At 45.0% G+C, this 25,956-nt stretch overlaps 1 protein-coding gene across 2 annotated transcripts in view; it reads right to left on the reverse strand.

Annotated features, from left to right (window-relative positions):
- Positions 1 to 25,956, reverse strand: part of ZBTB48 (zinc finger and BTB domain containing 48) — a 157,158-nt gene that overhangs the window by 21,013 nt on the left and 110,189 nt on the right. For both annotated transcript variants that reach the window (XM_086922169.1, XM_086922170.1), the window contains 2 exons: positions 21,130 to 21,284; positions 8,204 to 8,340 (listed from right to left, as the gene is read on the reverse strand). In XM_086922169.1, coding sequence (XP_086778295.1) covers positions 8,204 to 8,340; positions 21,130 to 21,284 — 292 coding nt within the window. The remainder of the gene's footprint in view (positions 1 to 8,203; positions 8,341 to 21,129; positions 21,285 to 25,956) is intronic.

Genomic DNA, 25,956 nt, shown 5'->3' on the forward strand with positions numbered 1-25,956 from the left:
TTTTTCTTTTTTCCTTCCAGTAGGGACAGATTTGCTATGATTATCAATATAAATCAGCTGAACAAGGAATGGTTGCTTACCTGTAATCCTAGTTCTCCTTCAGGATAATCTCCATTGAAATCATAAGCAACCCCCCCTCCTACCCTGTTGAAGTAATAAAGGAAGATGATGGCTTCTGCAGTAGTACTGCTTGTCTCCGCCACAAAAAAATAAATACCTGGACTAACTAACACTGATACAGCATGATGGGAGTTCTCAAACTGCACAGTCAGTTTTTACGACTCGCATGGCTGCATACTATATGGCTACATTGGTGATTAGTTCTTCATTTCCTTTAGGAAGTACCTTTTATTGGTCACCTAGTTTCCATGGTGACATTTAAATATTTTAGTGAGTTTTTAAACTTCTTGTATTCTCCTGTACTGGTATCTTTCATTGATACATATGCTTGAATCGTTCCCAGTTGCTGAGCTAAGTGTCTTGTGGTAAATACAGAAAGCAGTATTATACTTAATGTAGCCTGTAAACGAAAATATTCACTTTATTATTATATTCACATCATTTGAAAAGAACTAAACTTCGCTCAAAAAGTTTGCAGCACTCCGATTAACACTCTCCTTAGAGGCTACTGTACTTCAGATTTTCTAGTAGAAGTTAGAATGATAATAAACTTTGTTGGCTAGGGAAGCCTTAATCGAGTTGGAGGGCGGGCCACATGTGAATCTATGAAATATGTCAATACTGGAGGACTACAGTTACAGGTAAGTAACTATTTTTCTTCTTCAGAATTGGATTTTTCACAGATCGCTTGAATTGAAATAGCAAGCAGTTAAACAAAGCATAGATAATCATTGTTGCAGAGTGTGGAAAATAAAAAAAATGGTCCACCTTATCCGAAAAGATGATGCAGCCCTGCCTGTCCCACTGCTGCATCCTTTTGTACTGTTGACTCCAAACAGTAATGCTGGGTGAACATATGTCTATTTTTCCATGCTGCTGCCGCCCTAAAAAGCATGTTTTTAACACACCAGCAAATGATGTGGTGGAAGTGAAAACACTCCTTGTTGAGCGTGATTTCACTTTTCTTTCCAGAGGTCTTCCTGGTTAGGGATCGGAAAACACTGTAAGCTGCAGAGTTCCAGCACTCTATTCTCGGTTTTGAAAAGGAGTATCTTCTATGGAGAGACCCATAAGCTACCAACAATTTATCTGTTTTTCTAAATCTGTGGTCCTGTAAATATATTTCAGCGAGGTTCCAACACTGAAAGTAAGAAGTTCTGTTCCACTACATCCTTTGGATCAGTGGAGCTAGAACAATTTTAGAGTGGGGGTGCTGCCGTCAATGTTACATTACTGTCATAGGGATTGTGAAAAATCGAAGCCTCACACAAAGAAGAAGTTTAACAAATGAATTACGCCCATTCAGCAGGAGAATAGTAAGGGGTGTTGTGTAGTCAATTGTGCATTTTGGAGCATACTTCCACTAATATATTACTTTGGTGTGGTGTGGTAAAACACTGGCATTTATAGACATGCATGTCAATTCACTAGAACGCCTGGGGTAGCGGAAGTGACATCACACCTCCTTTGACTTTCACTTTCAATCACACAACACATGCTTACACAAACACACATTCACACAATCTCTATCACATAAACACACTCTCTCTGGTAAGCACGCACATAACCTACATTTAAAAGCCTTTTTTTTTTTTTACCACAGCTGCATATTCCAGCTAAATGGACTCCATTTTTTATCAAACTAATTGTGAAACATATGAATATATATATATATATATATATATATATATATATATATATATATATATATATATATATATATATATATATATATATATATTCCACACTATTAATGTAGTAAATAAATTGACAGAATACAAAGAGTGCAGCACCTAATGACGTCCAAAAGGACAAGCTGCGTTTCTAGCACTGATTTTGCTACTTCGAAGGCCAGGGGTCGCAAAGGCAGTGACAGGGTCACAAGGGCCAATCCAGGGGTCACAGCTGCAACCCCTGGCAGGGCACAGTTCTGGGTTGAATCCATCATTGCAGATCTAATAGTGACTGGGGGTGTCCGTCTTAAAAGTTTCAGTGGTCCGCCCATCATCTCCATGTGTTTGCTTTGTTCGTCCCAAGTTGGCAGGGTATGCCCAGACATGGGTCCCTTGCTCACTTTGCCACTGGATTCAAGCTAGCCTGGCTGATGAAGGGTGTTACCCCGAAACCGGTCTTAGGATGCTCGTTTCCGGTCCAGGGAAGACCTGACTTGGCAGTTTGGGCTGGGCTGGGCTGGACTGGTCCCATGAGGAAAAGGGTCAACACTGATTTGCAAATGTCTGGGCTGAACTGGGGTGGTGAAGTGAGCTAAAGAAAGATGATGGATTCATCCCAGATCTAATAGTGACTGGGGATGAGTGTCTGAAAAGTGTCAGCGCTCTGTCCATCATCTCCTTGTGTTTGCTTTTACTAAATTTGGCCTCAAACTCTGGGTCCACAAAAGGGTTGGTTCAGTCTTTGCTGGAGGACACAGAGTGAGTGATGTTGCCATATCCATATCAATCTGAATTGACTGGAGAGCAATGTCTACATGTTTACCAAATAGAGTTTTCCATCATAGGGCAGGTCCAAGATCTTACTTGGGACCTCTGCTTTGAAAGATATAGACTTTAACCAACCCTGCTTTCTGAGAACAGCAGTACGCACAAACTGAATGAACCCAGTGGATGCAATGTACATTGTGAAGTCTATTTCCGACAAAGCCCTCTAACCCATGTAGATTTTTTTTGCTTCATTTTTCTTTGCCTACTGGCAGGGTTAAATAGACACTAATGTATGACCACATTTCCCCGTCTTAACAACTACGTATGGTTTATGAATCTGCTACCCTTACTGTAGTTGCCTTTTTCCTATATGGTCCAACAGCCTTCCTTTCTGTCTGGTGTGGTAGGACAGGGAGTATTAGGATTTCAAGATCTCTTTTGGGCAGCCTATATCAATACAATATAAGCCCTGGGATGGCAGGTGAATTGTCTTGCACCTTATAATTTTTATCTGGACAAGGACCAACTGTTGCCCCAGTCACTGGGTTCTTTATGACCGTTAAACCTTCATTGCACAGACAATCTACAATCAGGATGTGTTAGACCTGGCATCATTGGCGTGGGTCTCCCTGCCTCTCTCCTCTTCCTATGTTTTATGCTGGCTGGATTTAAATGCTTTGGGCACCGTGCCACTGCTATCAGTGCCACAGCGCGAATGCTCCCAGTGTAAAGATGACTGTATGAATTAGGATAACCATAAACCTAGATCTGTGTAGCGTTCTCGAATAGCGAGTTACCCTCCATTTCACAGTTACTACTGTGAAACGATCCGTTCTCATAGGCCAGAATGGGCGGGTTGAGAATTACCTTCTATAATCCTATTTGACCCCAGGAACCTGATAGGAACTTCGAGTTTGATATGTTTATGTTCAGGACCTCGAGATACAGCTTTTAGTAAGGATCATTTATAGATCCCAAGTTTGGAAATGCCTCTTCTGGAAAGGCAGTAGTTTCTTGCCTAAGCTTTACTATAAGCTTCGTTAGTATGTGTATTGGCCGTCTGGTTTTGGAACAGCAGGGCCAGCTGGGTCAGATCAGGCTGGAGAGAGAGAGAGAGAGATCGGTATTCCGTGCATGGGGAGGGGTGACTCTTTGATCTGAGCAAGGTCGGTCCCGGCAAGGTGAATGATGGTTCCAACTCCCCTGGGGCGTCTGATAGCAGACTCCCTCATTCTAAAAGGGAAGGATGTCGCGTCGTAAACCAAATGCTCCCCGACCCCACCAAACTGGTTCTGACTGGACTGAGTGATTTGTGACTTTAGAGATCAAAGACTTTTTAGGTATAAAACTCTGCGCTGGAACTTTGCTTGGTGTGTTCCTTCTGGAGGTCAAGACGAAACTCTGTCCGAGTGGACAGAGGAAAGGGCTCTAAAACTTTCACCAAGCTTGCCGAAGAAGCTACCCGAGGGCCTGAATTGAGAGCGCCTCCTTAAGTCTCAGGGACATTCGACTTCACCCAGTCAGCCATCGGAATTCCTGTGCGAGGAATTCTTCTTGCAGGTGAGGCCTCTGTCGAGTAATCCAGAGCCTCTGGTTCTCCTGTGAGTAACGCGGACTTTGAAACCTTTGCTACTTCGTCGAATCTGTGTGGGCTGCTGCAGCTAAGAGAGAGCTGCCGCCGCTGAGAGCCCACCGGTATTTGAACCTTTGCCACTTCGCTGAATATGTGTTGGCCGCTACAGCTAAGAGAGGGCTGCCGCCGCTGAGAGCCTGCCTGAATTCGAGCCCTTGCAACTTCGCTGAACCTGTGCGGGCCACAGCAGCTAAGAGAGCTGCTGCCGCTGTGAGCCCATCTGAATTTGAACCTTCGGAACCAATCGCTGGATCTGTGTGGGCCGCAGCAGCTGAGAGAGAGCTGCCGCCGCTGAGTGCCCGCACTTTCGCTTACTTTGAATCGCCCTTCATCCTGTGGGCCGCCGCTGCTAGGAGAGCTGCTGCCGCTGAGTGCCTGAACCTTTGCCAGCTTTGTATAACCCTTCATCCTGTGGGACGCCGCAGCTAAGAGAGAGCTGCTGAAGGCGGAGTGCCAGCACCTTGGCCAACCTTGCATCACCCTTCGTCCTGTGGGCTAAGAGAGAGCTGCTGCCGCTGAGCTCCTGCATGGTTGCTAACTTGGTATTATCGTGATCTGTCTTGTGGGCCACCGCAGCTGAGAAGGAGCTGCTACCGCTGAGTGCCCGCAATTTTGCTGACTTTGCATCATTGGGATTTGTCCTGTGGGCCGCCGCAGCAGAGGGAGAGCTGCTGCCCCTGGGTTCCCGCAGCATTGCTAACTTTGCCTCATCGAGATTTGTCCTGTGGCCGCTGCAGCTGAGAGAAAGCTGCTGCCGCTGAGTGTCCGCACCCTTGCTAACTTTGCCTCATCGAGATTTGTCCTTTGGGCCGTCGCAGCTCTGAGAGAGCTGCTGCTGCTGAGTGCCCGCAGCTTCTTCCCCATTGTTGAGGATTGCCTCTATCATACCGTGGGCCGCCACAGCCAAGAGAGCTGCTGCCGCTGTGAGCCCACCACGGAGCTGCAAGACAAGTGTCATCGCCCCCACCAGCCCAGGCCGCCGCAGCCACAGCCGCGTGCAGCTGCGGCTGAGAGCCCGCCTGCCCCCGAGTGCCCGGACCATTGTGGGTGCACACTGCGGGCCCCTGCAGTCAAGACTTGTGGTCCCTGGGAGTCCGCCTGTCACCACCTCCGCTTCTTTGAGAAGTAGCGTGCCTTGTCCCTTTTCCCCTGCAGGTACCTGGTACACAACGGGTCGCGTAGGCCCCGGCCTTGAACTCAGTCATTGTCACGTTCTGGGGAATACTTTATTGCCTTTTTGAGTCCCTACTAGGTTATGTGCATTGTAGCTTGTTGAAACGCTTTGATAGTCTTTAGTTGAACATTAAATAAAGATATTATTTTTCTATACCTACTCAAGTTTTGTCATTTTGTGGTGTCATTACTGTCTTATTGTGCATGGTCATAAATGCTTCACACACTGCCTTAGAGATAGACCTAACTGCTTGTGCTACATTACCACAGGGTTGAGCAGGGGATGTCAAAGGGGGTAGCCCACTTGCCCTGACTTAGGAAGAAGGGTCCCTATATGGACATTGGCACCAGCCTTTACCAACTAGAGACCCTCATTTCTAACCGGATGTCTTTCATTGATTTAAGAGTTCTTTGGAGTTCTATAAGAAACAATCTGCTTGTTTGACTGGAATTGGTAACCCAAACCTTATCGTTTCTCATTCTAATAGAGCATGAAAACAACCAATATCATCTGGTGGGGAGTCTGCTGGTTGTGGAGCACCTGGTAGAGAAAAGGGTGCTAGATAACCATCCCAATCAGAGCCCACAACTTGAGATATGTCATATTGTACCTTTCCGTCCTCTCCGTCCTCATTTGAATAAATAATCTTTCACTGTATGTAATACATCCTATTAGAGATCCTTGAGTTGGCTGGTTTGACTTTCAAATTACAAGTTCTACAATACATGTCGCTGACTGTAGTGGCAAAGATAGTTGCTTTGGTGACCTTGTTTTTGAAGGCTCTAGAAACCTTGTGCCAAAGTCAGCCAAAGTGAGATGCAAGTCCCTAACTAAATCTCTAGGGACTTGCATCATTTTCTTCTGATGCTGCATCTCACAGTTCATAAAGGCGATATTCATCTAAGTATTAGACTGGTTTCACTTTACAACTTGACAGTGGTGTGTCTAACTGGTGTGAAAATATGTATTCACCTTCCACATCCTCTTCTTCATCATCCTCCAGGTATTTAAAGTCAAATGGAGTTGGGCTATACCAGGACCAAACGTCCTCATGTCATCCTCTGAGTCTTCAACATCTAGCAGCCACTTGATGACAGAGGCAGCACTTACTTGGTCTTGTGTGCCCAGGTCGAAATGATACTGGAAAGCCTTTCTCTGGAACAAAGGTAATCTTAAGAGTCTTCATTGATGGTTTCTTCATTCACATAACCCATGTCGAAGGTAATACATATATAGCCTATGGCATCTCTGTGAATGGTGTAGTTTTAGGCGTTGCAGGGGTTACTGGGTGAGAGCTTTCTGCTTAATTCAGAGACTCTGTCCCTCACCACTCCTTGTTGTAAATATGGTTACTGTTGAAGACAATGTTGTTGTCGATGTAGTGGTTACTGTCGTCACACAGGAAACACCGACCTCGTTGATGGGTGCTTCGTCAACTATTGCTCTGTTGCCAATGATGGAATTGTTGACTGCACTCATAAGGATGCTTTAGTAAGTACTAAAGATAGCTTTGTGAACAAAATCTGTGGTTTCGAACTTGGGCTGCGAGCTAAAAAAAAAAAATCTGTTTTCCTACTTCATTGTGGTGTGTCCTAAGAAGTTGGACTTTGGTCTCTTGAAGACATTCCCTCAGAGATCTTGAATACCTTCTTTGGAGCACATTTGGCAGAAGTTTTTTCAGGACGATGTTTTGTTGAATGGTCTTCCAAGTGCTTGCTTTTATGAGCTTTTTTAGCCATTTCTGAGGTACCTTAACTCTTTTCCTCCGAGGCAGAGTTCTCATTGGACATGATCTTTTCCAGACAAATAAGCAAACAACCCCCTGTGTCATTCAAAGTCTTTGAGGAAACGTTCCATAGATCATGCTACTCTTTGCTTTCTGAGGAGGGGTGTGGCAGTAAATATATTCTTTGCGAGCATCTTCAGAATACAGTCTCTCCTTCCCACATGTACCACAAAGTAGGAAGAGACCTTTTTTATGGTTCTGACATACTGTTCTTCTAGAGTTCAGAATAAATGATAGCTCAGAAGGCTCTGAAGTAGTGACATATGGTTTAAATTTTAAATAATTAAGATGTTCAGGTTTTTAAAGACATGAACTAAGCAGAGCTCAGGGAAAATCTCTTCACACAATGTGTGGGGGGAAATATGAAGTGTGGTAGCCTCTGGGGGAGTGATCAGGGTACAGCAACCTGATTGGTTGAAGTTTAGTTATTTTCATATGATGTAAATAGGATAATAAAGTGAACATTTTGTTGCCTTTAAAGACTTCATTTAGTATAATGCTGCTTCCTGGATTTACAGTGAATCTCCTGCTAAGGGACTGGGAATGATTCAAGCATGTGAATCTATGAAAACTTCAAAACTGGAGAATAAATGGAAGTTTACAATATAATATCAGTTTAATAGGCTGCTACATTATTTTACATAAAGAGGGTATGGATTATCTGATGAACTGCAAAAACAAATTTAAATTTTCTTTGAAAAGTGCACCTGGATCCCAACATCCATCGGACAATTCAGTGCATTTATGATTTCTGTGGAGGTTCCTCTGAAAGAAAACTAGGATTACAGGATTCATTTTTTCATTAAAAACTCTTCACAGACTGATACATCTTCAGTGACAACTGAATCAACATGACTAATGAATGTTAGGAAAATTAAAAAATGTAATAATGACAAATATTTACTCAAACAGGTATACACATACGTACATTTTGGCATGCGCTTAATTGTGTACCTAACTCCCATAATTTCGGATAAGATCCACAGACAGCATATATGCACCACACACACTGTAAAAACAGCAGCAAATGTACTGAAACAGATTTGTACCTTGAGTTCGGAAAGTCTTGCCACATAAGTGACACTGGAAAGGTTTCTCGCCTGTGTGGGTCCTGAGGTGCATATTGAGGTTGGCTTTCTGTGTAAATGCGCGATGGCAGAATTCACACACATGTGGACGCTCGTTCCTGTGAAAGAGACAATTATTTTGGTTTTCTTAGCACATTCAGTCCTTCTTGAGCTACCCAATTAAACACTAGGAATAAAGTGGTGCTCAAATAATGTGTCCTTTGAACAGAAGATATATCACAGGTTAATTTTTCACTCTTGTACATTTTGGACAATTTGCTGGTTTGTAGAATCAAGTGATCTAGTTTACAAAACACAATGCAACTCGACACGTGGCTATGGTATTCAGGCAAAATGAAGAAAACAACGGCTTGAAAAGAAGCAAATAAAAAGAGAAAAAACAGCATTTATGTCTAAAAACACAATTCAATATTCAGCAAATATTAACAAAATAAAAATATCATGAACTATTTTCAGACAATCCGATTAAAAAAGAAGCTGTAAGTTATAACCAATTAACATAGATAGAAACAATCAGAATATCACTACCTTATAGATCTGGTCTTGGCAAGCTGGCAAGGTGCTTAATTGTTTTTTTAGGTCTTGCGCCTAGCGTTACACTGCGGAATAATGTTCGCGCAGCGAGAGTCCTTTTGACCGGTTTTCAGAAATGGACCCTGGAAATGAACAAGCTTGAAGAAGAACATTTTTGGGGATTAAGACAAAGCGTTTGCATCACTATTTAAATACCGTGGCTAGGTCCAAAACGAAGGTGCTAGAACCAGGAAGACCTTTCCACTACGCTCGTCGATGTGGTGTTCTCTGGGCTTACCTTGGCCTGAATAAACCGTTGCTATACCTATCTACGACTTCTTTATTGAATCACCTATGTTCCTTAATTAAAAAGGACTACTTTATTAACTCTATTCAAATATTGGACACTCAACTATTCACCATTAACGAACCTGAAAGTTATACGTTCTATTCAGCCCTGAAGAAGTCCGGTCACGGACGAAACGCGTTGGCTATTTGGCTATCAGCGATTTTTAAAAGAAAATGAAAAACTGAATAAAGGACAGAAAATTGAAGACACAGAGTCTCTTGTCTATGTATTTGTTGGGAAAACAGTTATGACAATGTTGCATGTGCTTTAACTAAAGCTGAAATACTATATTTCTTAAATTGTGTATTTAATCTTGAAGGGTGCTGTCCATTTTTCAAAGTCAAATGAACAAGCTTGTGTGTGTGTTTTTCCTATGGTCTACTTTGATTGGGCTTGGAGTACATGTTTTTTTGTAACAGAGCACGCAATAGGCCATAGGTGGTCGCGTTGCTCTGCCCATGGCCTATTTGTGTCTGTTACGCGCAACAAAGCCCATATGTCTTCAATTATCGTGCCCAGACACAGGCGCAATAATTGAAGACATATGGCTCGCAGTGGCGCGCGCGCGCGCACCACTCGCGGCCGTTTTTTTTTTTACATTTAGCGATCGCTTTCGCTTTCACTGCCGTTCATCTGCAATGCACTTGATTGTTGTGCAGTGCATGTTAGATAAACCTCATAAGAACTACACAAACACAGTTTGATAGTGTATAACTTGACTAGAAAATGTTTTGCTGTGTCCTCTATGTTATGTTCTTTTCTTTTACAAAGCGCAGCTGTTACACAAAAGTGCCCTGCGCTGAAAAATTTTATCTGATCGAACATGAGAGTAAACTAACATGAGAGAAATGTACTTGAACAAAAGAGTTTTAAACATCTCTCAAACTGAAGGTTGTTGAGCGGGCCCTGGAGAGAACGATAAAGGTTTGCAATGCTTAGTTTCCAAAAGGTGAAAACCTTGTCCATCTTGCCTCAAGATCCTGTAATAAGTTATAAACAAATTGTGATTCGATACTAAATGAAGACATCGGTTAGGAATGTATGTTTGCAACTTTTGCTTTACTGCTTCCACCTTTCGCCTCCCTCCTTGGGCATGGACAGCTCCGACTCGCTCTTCTTCCCTCGTGCACTGAGTGGCCAGTTCCGTTCCTAGACTGCGGGAGGGGGCGAGAAAAGATGGGGTTGTGCGTCACAGGAGAGGGCTGCCTGTGCTTAATGGCGCCGCTGGAGGGTGCAAGGGGCCGTTAACTGCCACGCACACAGACTGACTAACCCTACATCACCCTCACACGAACACTACTACTGTTTTCCTCGGTGTTGATCTGGTCTTTACTCCGCGTCTGTAGTTAAAGATATTAATTTAACCCGCTATGCTGTGTTTTGGAGCAAAAAAAACGTATGTGTATCAGAGGTGCGTGCAGCTCTTTTGTTAAGGGTAAAACTAAGCTCCCTTCAAACAGAAACAAGGTGATGGGGTACACAAACAAACAAGCATACACAGAACACAAATAGAGACAGAGACACAAAGACACATTCCCACTCACATACCTACCTACAGAGAGACTCATGCAAAGACAGCCAGACACAAATACTCACAAACCCACACAAAAGCAGACACACAAACACACAGGGCACAATCACAAAGTCGCGCTCATAAGCACACATACATGCAGACACAATCAGGAATAGAAACACACACAATCAAAATATTACGAGCCAGGAAGGTGCCAGAGACTGAATACATGAGTAAGTGCGTGATAATTATCCCTATGTTGATGCCCCAGAGGTGGTGTCTGTCTGTGGTGCAGCACCCGAGGTGAGTGTTCTCTCGAGTGGGGCGAGGGCTCATTTTGTGGGAAGGCCGCTCCCCACCTCCCACGGTAAGGGCTGAGGTGGGGCGATCGGGGCCACTGGAGATAGGGGTGACAGTTTGCAATGGAAGCCAGAGCTCCTGGCCGGGGCGGGGCCGTCAGACAGGAGCATCCGTCTCCCTCACCGCATTCCCCGCAGTCCTGGTAGCTCGCACAGACCCCTGCCCCCACCCATGAATCATGGGCTTGTCACCCTGCACCAGGCCGGAGACACAGAGACACCGCTCTATCACGTTTATTGCACTTCAAGTGGCGGGTGGACTGGCCACCCGGGGTGGCGGTGGTGTCTAGGATTGAGCTAGCGCCATATATAGAAACTCACAAATAAATAAACAAAACAAAGAACACCCTCCCCCATGACCCCACAGTCACAAGCTAGTCATGGTATCCCATGAATATCTATTCTATTATATGGGGGTGTAGGAGGGGGGGGGGTGCCTCAATAGAAGCGAAAGTAAAGGGGTGCACATAGCCACTAAACGGGCAGAAAATTATTTACAGGGAATATATGCAGACCTAGAAATAATGCCCTGATGGTCGTCCCATTTGAGCAGGACTTGGCGAGGGAAAATCAGGCTTGTCTCAACTTTCTCTAGTAATAAGAGACCACCTTCGTCCTAGTCTCTCAGCAATTTGTGGCCCTAGAGATTCAACAGAGGTTGAGCTTGAGGGAGGGTTGATGCGGCCTATCCTCAAAAATCTAATGACCAATGCGTAAAAACAATAGACGTCACCCACCACAACACAAAGAAAAGCCACAAGTCAGCACAATACATATACTATATGACAAGTTAAACAAGCGCGGGGTACAAGAAATGGCACAGACGTGAATATGTGTACTGGGACATTCTAGTTATGGACTTGCCCAAAGATAAGTTACAAGACACCCAGTTCTGGCAACATATCAAATTAAATGTTACATCTCATGCACATTTTTACAATCAACAGGAGCCTCTCCCTAATTACACTTAGTCCTAACAGGAATGACGATCCAAGGGTTTTCAATAGCCTTCTCAATTCCCTTGAGTGTGATAATTTACACTATTCTGATCTGTCACAGTGTATCCTATACTATTTTCTTAAAACCAACTCACATAACCATCCAGGCTGAATTCCACCTACTACCAAAAAAGTGTGAGGGGATAGAGAGTGCCTCATGGTAGAACCACCAGAGGGGTTGCTGACTAATGCTCGCCAGTTTACCCACTTCTCATCATTGGCAACTCTCTCTCATAGTGTGAAAGAAAAAGAAAGAGAAAGAAAACAATATGTGTTCTCCTTTTGAAGAGCCAAAACATAAATATTGTGAGGAAGTGCTAGTAAGACAAACTGATCGTGCTAACTATCAAGTGTACGTGCCCATCGAACCCCTGTGAGAATCTGAACACAATTCTCACCGTTAAAAACCGGTAAGGCTTGCTGGCCAACCAACTTTTTTATTCCAAGCTGCAAGCCTTCCCAATTAATAATGGTTCGAGGGATTCAATGGGCCTGACACTTAATAGTAAGCACGACCAGTTCGTCTTACTAGCACTTCCTCACAATATTTATGTTTTGGCTCTTCAAAAGGAGAACACATATCGTTTTCTTTTTTTTTCTCTTTCTTTCACACTATGAGAGAGAGTTGCCAAAGATAACTATACAGCTCTTGAAATGACTCGAATGTGTGTACCGTGTCTCCTCCCCAAACATCCTTAATCTGAGTAATCCCAATAAGGTCCCATTTATCAAACCCCTTGGTTTTCCACAGGCTCCCTAGTTTCTCTGAATTCAACAGGGGTGTAGCCAACTTCAATTTGCCTTCCCAACCTAGATACCGATTGGCCGCATGCCACACCCGTATAGCATGCGCGGTCGGACCACATAGAGCAAACTTCCCTGGTTTGGCATATAGTGCTCTATCCAACATTCCACCCGGGGCCAGTCCACGGGCCATGGCGTATCCCGGATCTCCGGGGGGCCCGTAGACAATGGGGTTCACAGCAGCCAGCTGTGAAGCCCAATAGTACTTTCTCAAATCTGGGAGTCCGATTCCACCATCGTACCACGGTAGTGTCAATTTACCGAATGTTATTCAAGGTCTGCCCTCCCACAGAGGCTGCCCCTGAAGTGACTCAATCTGCCTAAAATAGGAGGCCTGTACCGGGTCCATCGAATTCTGTAGGGCATAAAGGAATCCGGGCAGAGCCATCATTTTAAAAAGAGCGGCCCTTCCAAGCAAAGAAAGTGGAAGGGTCTTCCAGGGTTCCACATCCTTCTTACATCTATTCAGCGGGGAGGCCAGATTATTGGCGTACCGCAACTGTGGATCAAACGTTATGTAGATACCCAAGTATTTGAAACCGACTGTCTCAATCCGGATTGGGCACTTCTGCAGGATCCTCAGCGGTTCTCCCACTAGTACAAAAAGCAACGACTTTGACCAGTTAATTGCTAATCCTGAATATCTACCAAAAATGGTGAGCACATCTAAAAAATTCCAGAAGGACTCTAGGTTTAGTAAGATAAAGCAAGAAGTCATCCGCATATAGCGAGATCTTATCTTCCCATTCCAGTGTCCACCGCAAGCCTTGTATCGATCTATCCCATCTGACCCAGGCCGCCAATTGCTCCATAGCAAGTGCAAAGAGCAGCGGGGACAGCGGGAATCCCGGTCTCGTGCCCCTCTCCAACGTAAAATCAATCGACCTACAGTTATTGACGACCACCCTGGCCAGGGGGTTTGCATACAGTAATCGCACCCAGCCAATAAATTCACAGCCGAAACCCAACTTTGCTAATACTGCAAACAAATAATTCCATTCGACCCTGTCAAACGCCATAGAGGCTTCCAAGGACACCAAGACCGTTGGCTCATGTATTTTCGAGGAGCCCTCAAGGATACTGTGCAGCCTCTGCAAATTCAGCACCATGTTTCGACGCGGCATGCAATCAGATTGATCCGGGTGTATCAAATTCGTGATTACCTTTACCAGCCAAGTAGCAAGCATCTTCGCCAGGATTTTGGGCTCTGCATTAAGGAGCGAAATAGGCCTATAAGAGGCGCATTGTGTCCTAGGCTTACCCGCTTTATTTAGGACGATAATATTTGCCACTCGTTGGTCATATGGAAGCTGCCCCTTTTTTTTGCTCTCCAGAAACATGGCTCGGACATGTGGGGCGATCCTATTGACGTTTAATTTATACAGCTCAATCGGTATCCCATTAGGGCCAGTCGCCTTACCGGACTTTATCTGTCTAATAGCCTGCACCACTTCATCACTAGAGAACGGAGAATCCAAATAGGACCTATCGTCCCCGACAACCCAGGCATAGCAACATCCCTAATCAGTGCGCTGTTTTCAGCCTCGGTAAACTCAGTGTCGGCGGTATAAACCTTCCTATAATACTCCGAGAATGCGTCTGCCACAGCTTGTGGTTCAGTGACTTTACTTGACTCCGGTCTCTCCAACTCTGGTACCAGCCTAGATGCTCACTCTCCATGCTCGTAACTTTAAAGAACAGTGGTCCTTAGCAATTAAGAAAGTAAGACAGTCAATGTTATATAGACCATGATAGGATACTATATAGTTACCATGTCCAGCCGGACAAGGATTTTTATTTTCAGAAATTCACAGAATAAATTCAGGGATATTGGAACAACAACAGTTGTAGTAGGGCACAGTCCTGTACCGTACAAGGGGGGAAAAATGGGGGAGTTTAGGATGGGGAAAAAGATAAACAAACAAACATTTATGTGAATACAGGCAAAGAGTGAGCAAAAAGGTTACTTTTCTGAATTAGTATCTCAAGTGTACCAGAAGTGGTAGCAAACAACAGAATATACATAATGGTAAGTTGTGAGACCACTATAAAAGGTCGACGTTTCAATCCTGTGATCTTATTGAATGGGATCATCATCTGGACTATATCATAATGTTTCCTGGTTTGGACTTTAGAGCGCCTCGAGTGACACGCTCCGCGTTGGAATATAGGAAAGGAGGGCCGGGTCTCTTCTACAAGGGGAACACCGTGGAGAAATGTTAGGATGGCGTTGTGCAAGTCACAGACTCTGTTGCTGCACGTGCAAGCTAAGGTATTCGTCCGGTCCTGGTTGGGCGGTCTGTGGTGGAGCGCCGCAGTGTAAGGACAGCTAGAAACAATGTTCTTGCGTCCGACTTTGGAATAGTTGTGGCTGCCGGCAACTTCCAAGGTGTGCACCGGCAAGACTCTGCCGCCCCGCCGTGGACAGTACATTGTGACTTCCACCAGCACCTAGTGGCTCACAGACCGGCTACCGTGAACTCGGCTTTCAACCTTGGAAGTTGCCGGCACCCACAACTATTCCAAAGGCGGACGCAAGAACATTGTTTCTAGCTGTCCTTACACTGCGGCGCTCCACCACAGACCACCCAACCAGGACCGGAGGAATACCTTAGCTTGCACGTGCAGCACCAGAGGCTGTGACTTGCACAATGCTATCCTAACATTTCCCCACGGTGTTCCCCTTCGAGAAGCAACCCGGCCCTCCTTTACTATATTCCAACGCGGAGCGTGTCACTCGAGGCGCTCTAAAGTCCAAACCAGGCAAAATTATGATATAGTCCTGATGATGATCCCATTCAATTAGATCACAGGATCGAAACGTCGACCTTTTATAGTGGTCTCATAACTTACCATTGTGTATATTCTGTTGTTTGCTACCACTTCTGGTACACTTGAGATACTAATTCAGAAAAGTAACCTTTTTGCTCACTCTTTGCCTGTATTCACATAAATGTTTGTTTGTTTACCTTTCCCCCCCCATCCTAAACTCCCCCATTTTCCTCCCCTTGTTCGGTACAGGACTGTGCCCTACTACAACTGTTGTTGTTCCAATATCCCTGAATTTATTCTGTGAATTTCTGAAAATAAAAACCCTTGTCCGGCTGGACATGGTAACTATATAGTATCCTATCATGGTCTATATAACATTGACTGTCTTACTTTCTTGATTGCTAAGGACCACTGTTCTTTAAAGTTATGATTGATACCCACTGTCCTCAGCCAACCTTTTGGGTTCTCTTGTTTACTTTTTAAGCACTCTCCATGCTCGAGCCACACGATCAACTTACCAGCTTTATCGCCATGCTCATATATGCGGCTCTGTATGGCATTATTTTGGGCAATCGCTCGGTCTCTCGCTAGAGCTTCGTACTCTTTCTGCCAGAGTCTCAGTAAGTGGGGTTCCGCCGTTGGGTGCGACCTAGCGACTCCCTCCTCTAAAGCTATGTCTTCGGCCTCCTTCTGAGTTAACTCTGCCTGTCTTTTCCTCTTTTTCCCTGCTACCAGTGACAAGACCTCTCCTCCTGCGACTGCTTTGTAAGCTCCCCAGAGGGACTGCGCTGAATCAACTGTCCCCTCATTTTCCAGGAAGTAACGGTCCGACATTTGGAGCACCTCTTTTTTAATGGCCGGGTCTTTCAAGTGCCAAGCATTAATGGGAGCTCCCCTACCAGCCGTCGGCCCTCCGAGAGGGAGCTGCACCCATAACGGAGAATGATCCGAGATACCCCAGCCAAGGTATCATGCTTCTTGAATCATGGTGGCCATCACTGTCAGCAACAGTATGTAGTCCAACCTTGACAAACTACTATGTGCTGCCAATATGTGAGTGAAATGGGTCTGCGTTGGATTACGAACTCGTCAGCAACAACCAACCCCATCATTTCCAGGAAGTCTGGGAGCCATCTCTGCGACTGCCTGAGCACTCGTGGCGGGCTACGGTCAGCCTCCCCATCCAGGACAGCATTAAAGTCGCCTCCCAAAACTAGACTACCGAGAGGCAGTGTGAGGAAGACTGAGCCCAAGTCTCGGAAAGTATCAGACTGAAGGCCTGGTGGCACGTATATCGATAAAAAGGTGACCGTCTTACCCTCCAGTAGTCCCGACATCCCCACATATCTGCCCCTCTGACCCAGCCACGTGGCCTGCACTGACATGGGAAAGGAATTCTTAACCAAGATCCCTACCCTCCTAGATCCAGTAGTAAATCCAGAGTTCGCCACCAATTTATACCCCCCTTTATGGAGGGCCATGCACCTATTACCCACAAGGTGAGTCTCCTGCAGCAAAACTACATCTGGGGAGTGTCTCCTGATAAGCTGACTGACCATCACTCTCTTGATTTTATCACCCAGACCATTCACATTCCAACTCAGCACTTTCATCCCAGATCCATGACTATATTGTGCCATTTAACCCATGTGAAGGGCACCGAGCTACACTCATCACCTGACGCAAAAAAAATGTAAAAGAAAAAAACCCCACTCACTCAACAACAAATCAGAAACCCCACATACTCCCAACCCCTCTCCCCCACCCTGCACCCCTGCTCTCGGCTTCCGCCTGTCCCCAACTCGCAGTGTGCCTGTCGCCCCATAATCTAACTAACCAACTATCTAAAGGTAGACATGAGGAGGAAAGCAGCTCCAATAGATCCCCCCTCACCCCTGTTGCATCCATTTCTGCGCCTAAAGCGGATCACCGCCCACCAAGACACTATGACATCCCAGTCGCAGTCCCTGAGCAGCTCTTACTACTCCTATTCTGGCTCGTTCCTTTCTCCTCACTTTCAGGTCTCTCAGACCCTGGCTGGGCCTGCGTCTCCAACCAATCCGAGGCAACATCTGGATTGTCAAAAAACCACGTTTTTCCGTTGGCCTCAATCCTTAGCCGGGCCGGGCACAACATGGCATATTTCAGGCCTCTGTCTCTTAGTTTTTTCGTGATCCCCAGGAATCCCTGGCGCTGTTTCTGCACCGCCTGCGTGAAATCCGGGAAAAAGGAAAGGCTGGTATTCTCAAATCTTAAAGGGCCTCCCAACCTGGAGGCCTGCAGGATAGCGTCTCGATCTCTGAAGTTAAGCACCTTCGCAATCATCGGACAGGGGAGGAGCCCCAGGCCTCGGTCTACCACCCAGGATTCTGTGTGCCCGTTCTATAGTAAAGAAATTACTCAAGCCTTTGGGCTTATGGTGCTTGAGAACAAGGTCCTCCACGAACAGATCCGGAGTTGGGCCCTCTGCCTTTTCCAGTATCACCAATTATTCGGACGTTACATCTCCGGGCCCTCCCCTCATAGTCATCCAGCTTGTGAGATCCCCAGCCCGCTGAAGTTCCTGCACCTCCTGCTGCAGCGACGCCACATCATCTACTAAGCTAGCAGTATTAATGTCTTGGGATTTAACCTTTACCCTGGTTTTAGTAAGGTCCGCACGGATAAGGTTGACCTCAATGGTCAATGCATTCAATTTCTGATCAAGCGATTCCATTTTCTGTCCCAAAGACGTTTTCACCCCATCTATGGCCGCCATCACATCCAGCAATGTAGGTTCCAGCAGAGCACCAGTTGAGTCTCTTCCCGGGTCGTGTGTCTTCTTTGAGTCAGGCGGTGAACCTCTGGGCAGCGTGTACCGGTCCAGCTTATTGGCTTGGACATAACGGGACCCTTTAGTGGACCGAGGCTGCAACCTCTCGCTTTCGGGTTTAGCCGCCCTCTTTGACCCTCACCAGGGCTCCCACCCGTACCCAGCGACCCCGGCTCCACTGATCCGTACCACGAAGAGGTCCAATTCCCACCCCAGCGGCCCTTACATCCCCCCAGATTCAGACGTCTTTCGTTCCCACCAGGCGCAGGACCACTCTTCAGGGTTGACCCTTTATCTATCACCAAGTGTCCTCAAGAGCAAGCCTCCACTGTACCGATAGTCCAGCTTCTTCCGCAGTTTAGGTATACGCCACCGCCCCCTCCTTCCGTGTTGGGCCTCGGGCGCCGAGCCCCGACCCCAAGGAGATTACTCAGAGGCCGTCCTTTGCACTACTGCTGGGTCGCACTCTGAATGACCCAGTCCTCGTCAGGACTCGTTGGCTGGCGCCCCACTTTTCACTTCAGGGCAACAAGGTGACTCAACTTCGTCACCACGGGCCGCTCACTGTCACCTGGGTCCGACCACGGGCGCCATCTATTCCGGAACGTGGTGGCCGCCACAGATGCGCCTCGATCTTCCCACATCCGGTCATTCACCGCTCCAGCCCCGGATTACAGTTTGCCCCTAAAGACCTGCCCGAGGGGTTTTAATGTCCACAGGCCCACGAGCCCACTCGCCCGCACACAAGGCCATCTCGTCTCCACCCCCAACGGGCTTCGGCCACTCACCGGCCCCACGACGCTCGTGAGTCCCTCTGCTATCTCTCCACAGGTGGGCACAGTCGGGTAGGCCGTCAGGACCTCTGCTGTGGGCTTCACTCCTTTGTTCCCGGGCCCACCTCAGAGTCCTCCGGGGCGGCCGGGCACCTCCGGGTTCTGCCGCGACCGCTGTTAATCTCGCGGCCGGCCGTTTCCCTCACTCCAGCCCCAAGCTTTCCAAAGACGCGGTGGCCCCGAACCCTCCGGCCCCTCGCTCCGGTCCTCGATCTCACAGTGGGACCGGAGTTACATCCAGGGGCAGCACAGGAGATCCGCTACAAATTCTCAGGGCCGGTGTCATAGGGTCGGCTCAGGATGCGGGGGCCCCACAGCACTCGTGAGACCCTCCGTCATCCCTCCACTGGTGGGCACAGTCGGGCCGACCTTCAGGACCCCCACTGCGGGCTCCGTTTTTTATTTCTGGGCCCACCACCGAGTCCTCCGGGCCGGCCGGGTACTTCCGGGTTCAGCCGCGGCTGTTGACAAACTCGTGCCCGGCCGCGCCCTCTACTTCAGCCCCAGGCGTTCGCAGTCCCAGAGGCCCTGAATCTTCAGGCTCCTAACTCCTGTCCCCGATCTCACAGCGGGACCGGAGTTGCATCGGGGGGCACCTCAGCAGTTCCGCTACCCGCTCACTGGGTCAGCGCATCAGGATTGGCACAGGATGCGGGGGCTGAGGGTTCCGTCATGGCGGAGCTGCTACCCTACGCGGCCATCTTGGGCGCTCTCGGCTCGTCCCCCAGCAGAGTACTTTTTAATGATTTACGGGTTTATAAACTTTATGAATTTTTTGTGATTACACATTCCTGAGTAACAGATAAAACAGTGTGTAATGGATCATTCTCGGCCCGGCCTACAAAGGGATGAAGCGTGGCTAGGAGATTGCTTGCAGCATCGCACACAATACACACACACACTCACACACCTACACCCAAGCATGAACACACACAGACACTCGCACACACACGCGCGCGCACATGTGCATGCACATACTCCTGCACACACCTACACACACTTGCGCACACACATACACACACACAAACACACACAAAGGCACAGACACGCGCAAGTGCATGCATGTACACACACAAATGCGGACGCGGACTGCATAAGAGACTTGTTCATGTGGCGTGAAATCTCTCCTTGTGGAGCGACTCTTGGGAGTCGAGAGGAGGGGACCTGGATGAAACGGGGCACACTTCTGCATCTTAAATGTAGAGTTTTATTAACCCCACTACGATGTATACAAGCTAAGTGACAGAACACGAGACAGAGGGGACACAGGTGCTGGCAACTCTGGGGAAGAAGGGGTGGGGTTGTTTAACATGTGGCGGAAGGGGTGGGGGGTAGACCAAACTAGTGCCTTGGTTGGTTTAATGCACTGGGATCCGCCCATATATCCATAGACTGGAAGCTGCTGGCACATTCCCGATACGTGGGTTATGTCAAAGGGGGAGGTGAAAGTGCTTATCTCCCGTTTGTCTGGAGTCCACTCAATGACATATGAGGAACAAGCATTTGCAATGCAATAGGTCTCGCATTTGTGAAAGTTTAAGGTATTGGCATTGTAAATAACAATGCATTTTATTTAGGCTTTAAAAATCAACAAGTAAATAAAAAGCAGTCATTTACAATGCTAATAGCTCAATCAATAGTAAATGCAAGACCTATTGCATTGAAAAAGCTTGTTTTGTTTGTTTCCATTTAGTTTTTATTGTAACCATGGCTAAAACAGAACATGGGTTCCTTCACTGTCAGGCTCAATCAAGCGCTACCTTACATAAAGGGCAAGAATCTTTGCACAGCAGTGAACTAAAGAACCAAGACATCATGCAAATTGCTAAAACAGTGGTCAATTAGGTAAAGAACTGGACCAGTCTGTATCGAGTTGGTATGCTCTCCGCAGATTGCGGTTAGCACTGATGATGGAGATTTGAGCAACAACAAACCTGTGTTTGGACTTAACGTGCATCTGTAAACCGTTCCTGCTGGATGCTCTGTGCGCACACTCCTCACAAACAAACAGTTTCTCCCCCCGGTGCTTAAAGGCCTCGTGCAAACGCAGCTCCGTCCGAGTAAGAAAACATTTGCTACACGTAGAACACTGCAAAACAGGATTTGAAATTTAGAGGCCATGTAAAAACAAATATAAGTATAGTCAGATAAGAGTACAGGTCCAACATATCCTATTAATTTATTGTCTTAACAACAAGAACAAGATTAGATGGCTGGGTGATAATTGCGCTGGGTTATTGTGATTTAAAATTTCTTTGCTTACATGAATCACAACACTTACAACATGACTTTCATCATTGACTATAGTAGTGAGAAAATTACATTCTGGGATCTAACACTATTTGTTGACAATGGGAGATTGTGCAGCAAACTGTTTAGGAAACAAACAACCTGTAATGCGGTGTTACATAGTGATAGTGCACACCCTAGATCACAAGTTAATGCCATCCCCTATGGTGAACTCTACAGAGCGTGACAAAATTGTACTGAAGAGCATGATTTTCGAGATTGCATAACAGACATAGAGAAGAGATTCCTCTCCAGGGGATATGGACAAGAAGTGGTAACTAAGGCCAAAAAGAGGGTTCTTAGACTTGCCAGAAAAGAAACACTTAAGCCTAAGAAGACTATAAATAATACAGGCAAGAACCCGGTTAGACTAATAACCAATTATAATCCTTGGTCTTCTAAAATGTATCAGATCTTAAAGAAATATTGGTTTATGTTGAGTTCTGATCCCGTCTTGCGACAATATATTGACTATAATCCTTCTGTTACATACCGGAGAGGTATGACCATCAAGAACTTTATTAGCCCTAGTTATCCTAGATTGACGGAGCAGACTCTCACTTGGTTACACTTATTGGCTAAAGGATCCTTTCGCTGTGGTAACTGCAGCATGTGTAAAATGTCATGCATGGGATGCTACAGTTTAGCTATAATGGTTTGAAGACTTTCCACATAAAGACACACATCAACTGTAATACCATTTATGTGGTGTATGCTGTGACATGCAGGGGCAACCAAGTTTATATTGGTAGCACCATAAGGAGATTGAGAGATCGTATGGCAGAACATTATAGGGCGCTTAAGAACAGGGATACTAAGTACCCACTCACAGTACATGCATTGGAGTGTGGCTCACAAACAGAACGCCTATCTATAGCGTTTCATGGAATTGAAACTATGCCCTTAGATGTGAGAGGTGGAAACCGGGAGCTGAAACTCCGCCAATTGGAGGCAAGATGGATTATGCAGGTACATGCAGTGGAGAGGGGACTGAACGTTGATGACGAACTTCAGTATTTTCTGGGAACTAATCGGGGTTAATCTATTGGTATTTATCTGAAGAACGTTGGATATTGTACTGCTTCTTTGATAAATTATTGTAACCAGAATAACAATATAGTGTGGATATACTATGGTTGTCAAGATGATACACCTCGCTTTTAATGACAACATGATGAAGTCCGATTGTTACATCGATTCTGGAATCTGTTCTCTATGAAATGAAAGATGATTGGTATGCAATTGGATGCCCATTTGAGGGACTAATGATTTGCTTTCCCCAATGTTACCCTGTAGGGTCTTTTTGGAGAGATGTATTGCTTCCTTAACGTGTATTCTTTTAGAACAAGTCTCATGGTAGATACTTTGTGTGTGAGGTTGTTCCATATGATATTTTATACATTAATACTGTTTGGTAACAACATGTTTTTGGCCGATTGATACTGGATAGGTTTGAAATTGAAATATTTGTACAATTTTATTCATAAGAATTTGATACAATGTACATAATATTATGTGAATGCTTTTGAATATTTACACCACATTTTACAAATGTTGGGTTGCTGTAATTAGGTGACCGTATCGACTTTTTCAGGACGGTGTCACACAATAAGTTACATGTATGTCGTATATGCACACAATATACTATGTCACTCATTGGTGATGGTTTTAGATGCCGTTTCTTTCCTTTTTTTTCTTCTTCTACTTTATTTCACTTGTATTTCCCCAAAACCTTAATTGACACTTAAGAAACCGGGCTGTGTACTGGCCAACCGAGGAAACTACTCATGGATGACTTATTAAAAGCAAATATAAATTAACTGGCGGTTCTAAGCGCCTGTAACTCTGGAAGTGACTTAAGGACTTTGAGATTACTGCTTAACACTAGGAGTGCAGATATGACTGGTTATTCGGGTCATGATGCGATTCTTTCATGATCTATTGGAGGAGTTCTGCTCTTAATATTGAATTTAATACGTTAGATGCCTGATATTTCAATTAACACAGATCGCATGTGAATTGTGATAATTTTATAATAATAAAAATAGACTCATTCATAAGTAGTAATTTCAGACTATTATAATGGTATAACGGACATTTTCTGAGATATCCGAATAATTTTGATAAAAATTTTTTACTACGGAGTTGGAAAGCTATACTATGATACGGGTAGTTATAAATATCAAGAATATCGTTTACCCAAGATGGCAGCTCTTAAACTTGGATTACGTAACATTTACTGACTTGGAGCGCAAAATCGTCGTTAGTGTCTATGGTCGGGAGACGGGTTGAACGTTTTACCAATATGGCGCGGGTGCTAAACGCCAGTTATCTTTCTCCTTACAAGACGTTACTCCGTCTTTGGTAAGTTTATTTATGTGGTTTGAGTATGATGTATTTTGCAGCAAGAGGGACATTTCTTAGACAAATGTCCGTGTAGTGTTTAAAGATTGTGTGTGATTGAGGAAATACTGCCTTTGCAACCATGTCGCTTTTATGATGTTATGCACATATCCCGCATTGAGTGTTTAGACTAATTTTGGCACCTCATGACCGGATAACAATACATATGTTCCGGTTTCTGCACAAACCGTACTGACTACACATATGGGGTTCGAATCATGGCAAATCAAAAGACCCAATACTTTAAATTGAAAGAGTAACTGGTATGTTTGATACACTTGACGTGTGGTCGCAATACGAGGTGTGTTCTGAGACCCGTGTTGGGATGCTTCTAAGATTCATCCCGTTGAGTGTTGGTGTCCTTTTATATTGTTCATTTTAGAGCTCATGAGTATACTGGTGGCATCTTTGGATATTCATTTGGCTTTACATCAAAGGATATTCACATTATAGAGTGGTGGTTGCTGTTGGAGAATCGATTTTTTCATTTGCTTTCGTTTCCTCTGTTTATTTCTACTTAGGTAAAACACATGGTCTCTCCCTACATTTGGAGTATATTATTGAGTAACGGTTACACGAAGCTGGGAAACACAAGTTTTGGAGTGAGTTCTGGTTCTAACAGCTGATGTCATATTATTGGGTTCAGTGGTTGGGTTATTACATGCTTCTAATACTGCTCTATTATTGATTTATGCAGGTTATTAGGATTACACTTTCCGAATTATTAGCAGCTGGGTTATATGAATAGGAACTGAGAGCCTAATTTTAGGTGAGACAGATTTAATCTACTCCTGGGAGTCCCCCCCCCCCCACACCCCCCCTTTTTTCTTGGCTTGTGAATTGTTTCTTTTACAAGGGTTGGTTCACTCTTCTTTTATATTCACAGAATCTTTGCACTTAGGTAATTGTTTTGTCCATGCATGATTCACATGGTTTTTGGTGTTTCCTACTTATCTCTATATATCTCTCACTGGGCACTTTGTGGCTCATGGATTATATACTATGACTTGCTGCCTTGCTTCATTAAGACATTGTTTTTAACTATTGGGTTTTTTAAAACTTGTCAATTGACTGGTTGTTGGTTTGTATTTATTAATATGACGTAAACACGCTCATTTGAGCTCATGTGGTGATTATTGTGATTTTACAGTATGTCAGGAAATTGACTGATCTACGTATATTACATTGTTCTAGTCCTGAAGAAGTCTGTGGTCTACAACCACTAAAGACGAAACACGTGTTGGCAACGGCTAGATTGCACTAAGAAGGATCACTGCAAAATAAAAGAAGAAGAGAAGAAATTACGACTCGTCATTTGTTTATTTACACTCTTTAATATTTGTTAGCTCAGGATATACTTTGCATTAATATTATTTAAAACAAGTCAATTCTTTATAATTTGTAATAGTCAAACTTTACGAATGTATCCATTTTTTGAAGTGAGATTCAGGTAGCTGTCAATGGAAAATATGGACTGAGAAGGTTTGCTTTTTTTCCCCTACATTGATGCAATTTAAAGTAGGAGAGTCTGCTTTCTGTGGAAAAAAACTCAAGACAACAATGCGTCTGGTGTCTATGCAGCTGTGATGAATAATGAATAAAATGGGGTGAAGATTGTGCTAAAAACTGAAATAGACCGGTCTCTCATTTTTGGTATAACAATCTCAAATGTAATCTTAAATACATGAACAGCTGAGGATGTGTTTGTTAAGGACGAACTTTCCTACTTACACAAACATGAATCACATAATGCATATGCTTTACACCATAAATAAAAAAAAAAGGGCGCTCGTCTGAATACCTGAACTCTACACATGATAAATCAAATAAAATGCTGATAAAAAAAACTATCCACACAAAGCCAGATTGTTTTCAGTGTTTAATCAATGCGTGCGGCCCAGCATTTATTCTATTTTCCACATCCACGACAAGTGATGTCGGAGCGGCGACGAGTGATGTTGGGGCGGCGACGAGTGATGTTGGGGCGGCGACGATTGATGTTGTGGTGGCGACGAGTGATGTTGTGGTGGCGACGAGTGATGTTGTGGTGGCGACGAGTGATGTTGTGG

Source organism: Lissotriton vulgaris, chromosome 5, assembly GCF_964263255.1.
Source record: "Lissotriton vulgaris chromosome 5, aLisVul1.2, whole genome shotgun sequence".
Taxonomy (NCBI): Eukaryota; Metazoa; Chordata; class Amphibia; order Caudata; family Salamandridae; genus Lissotriton; species Lissotriton vulgaris.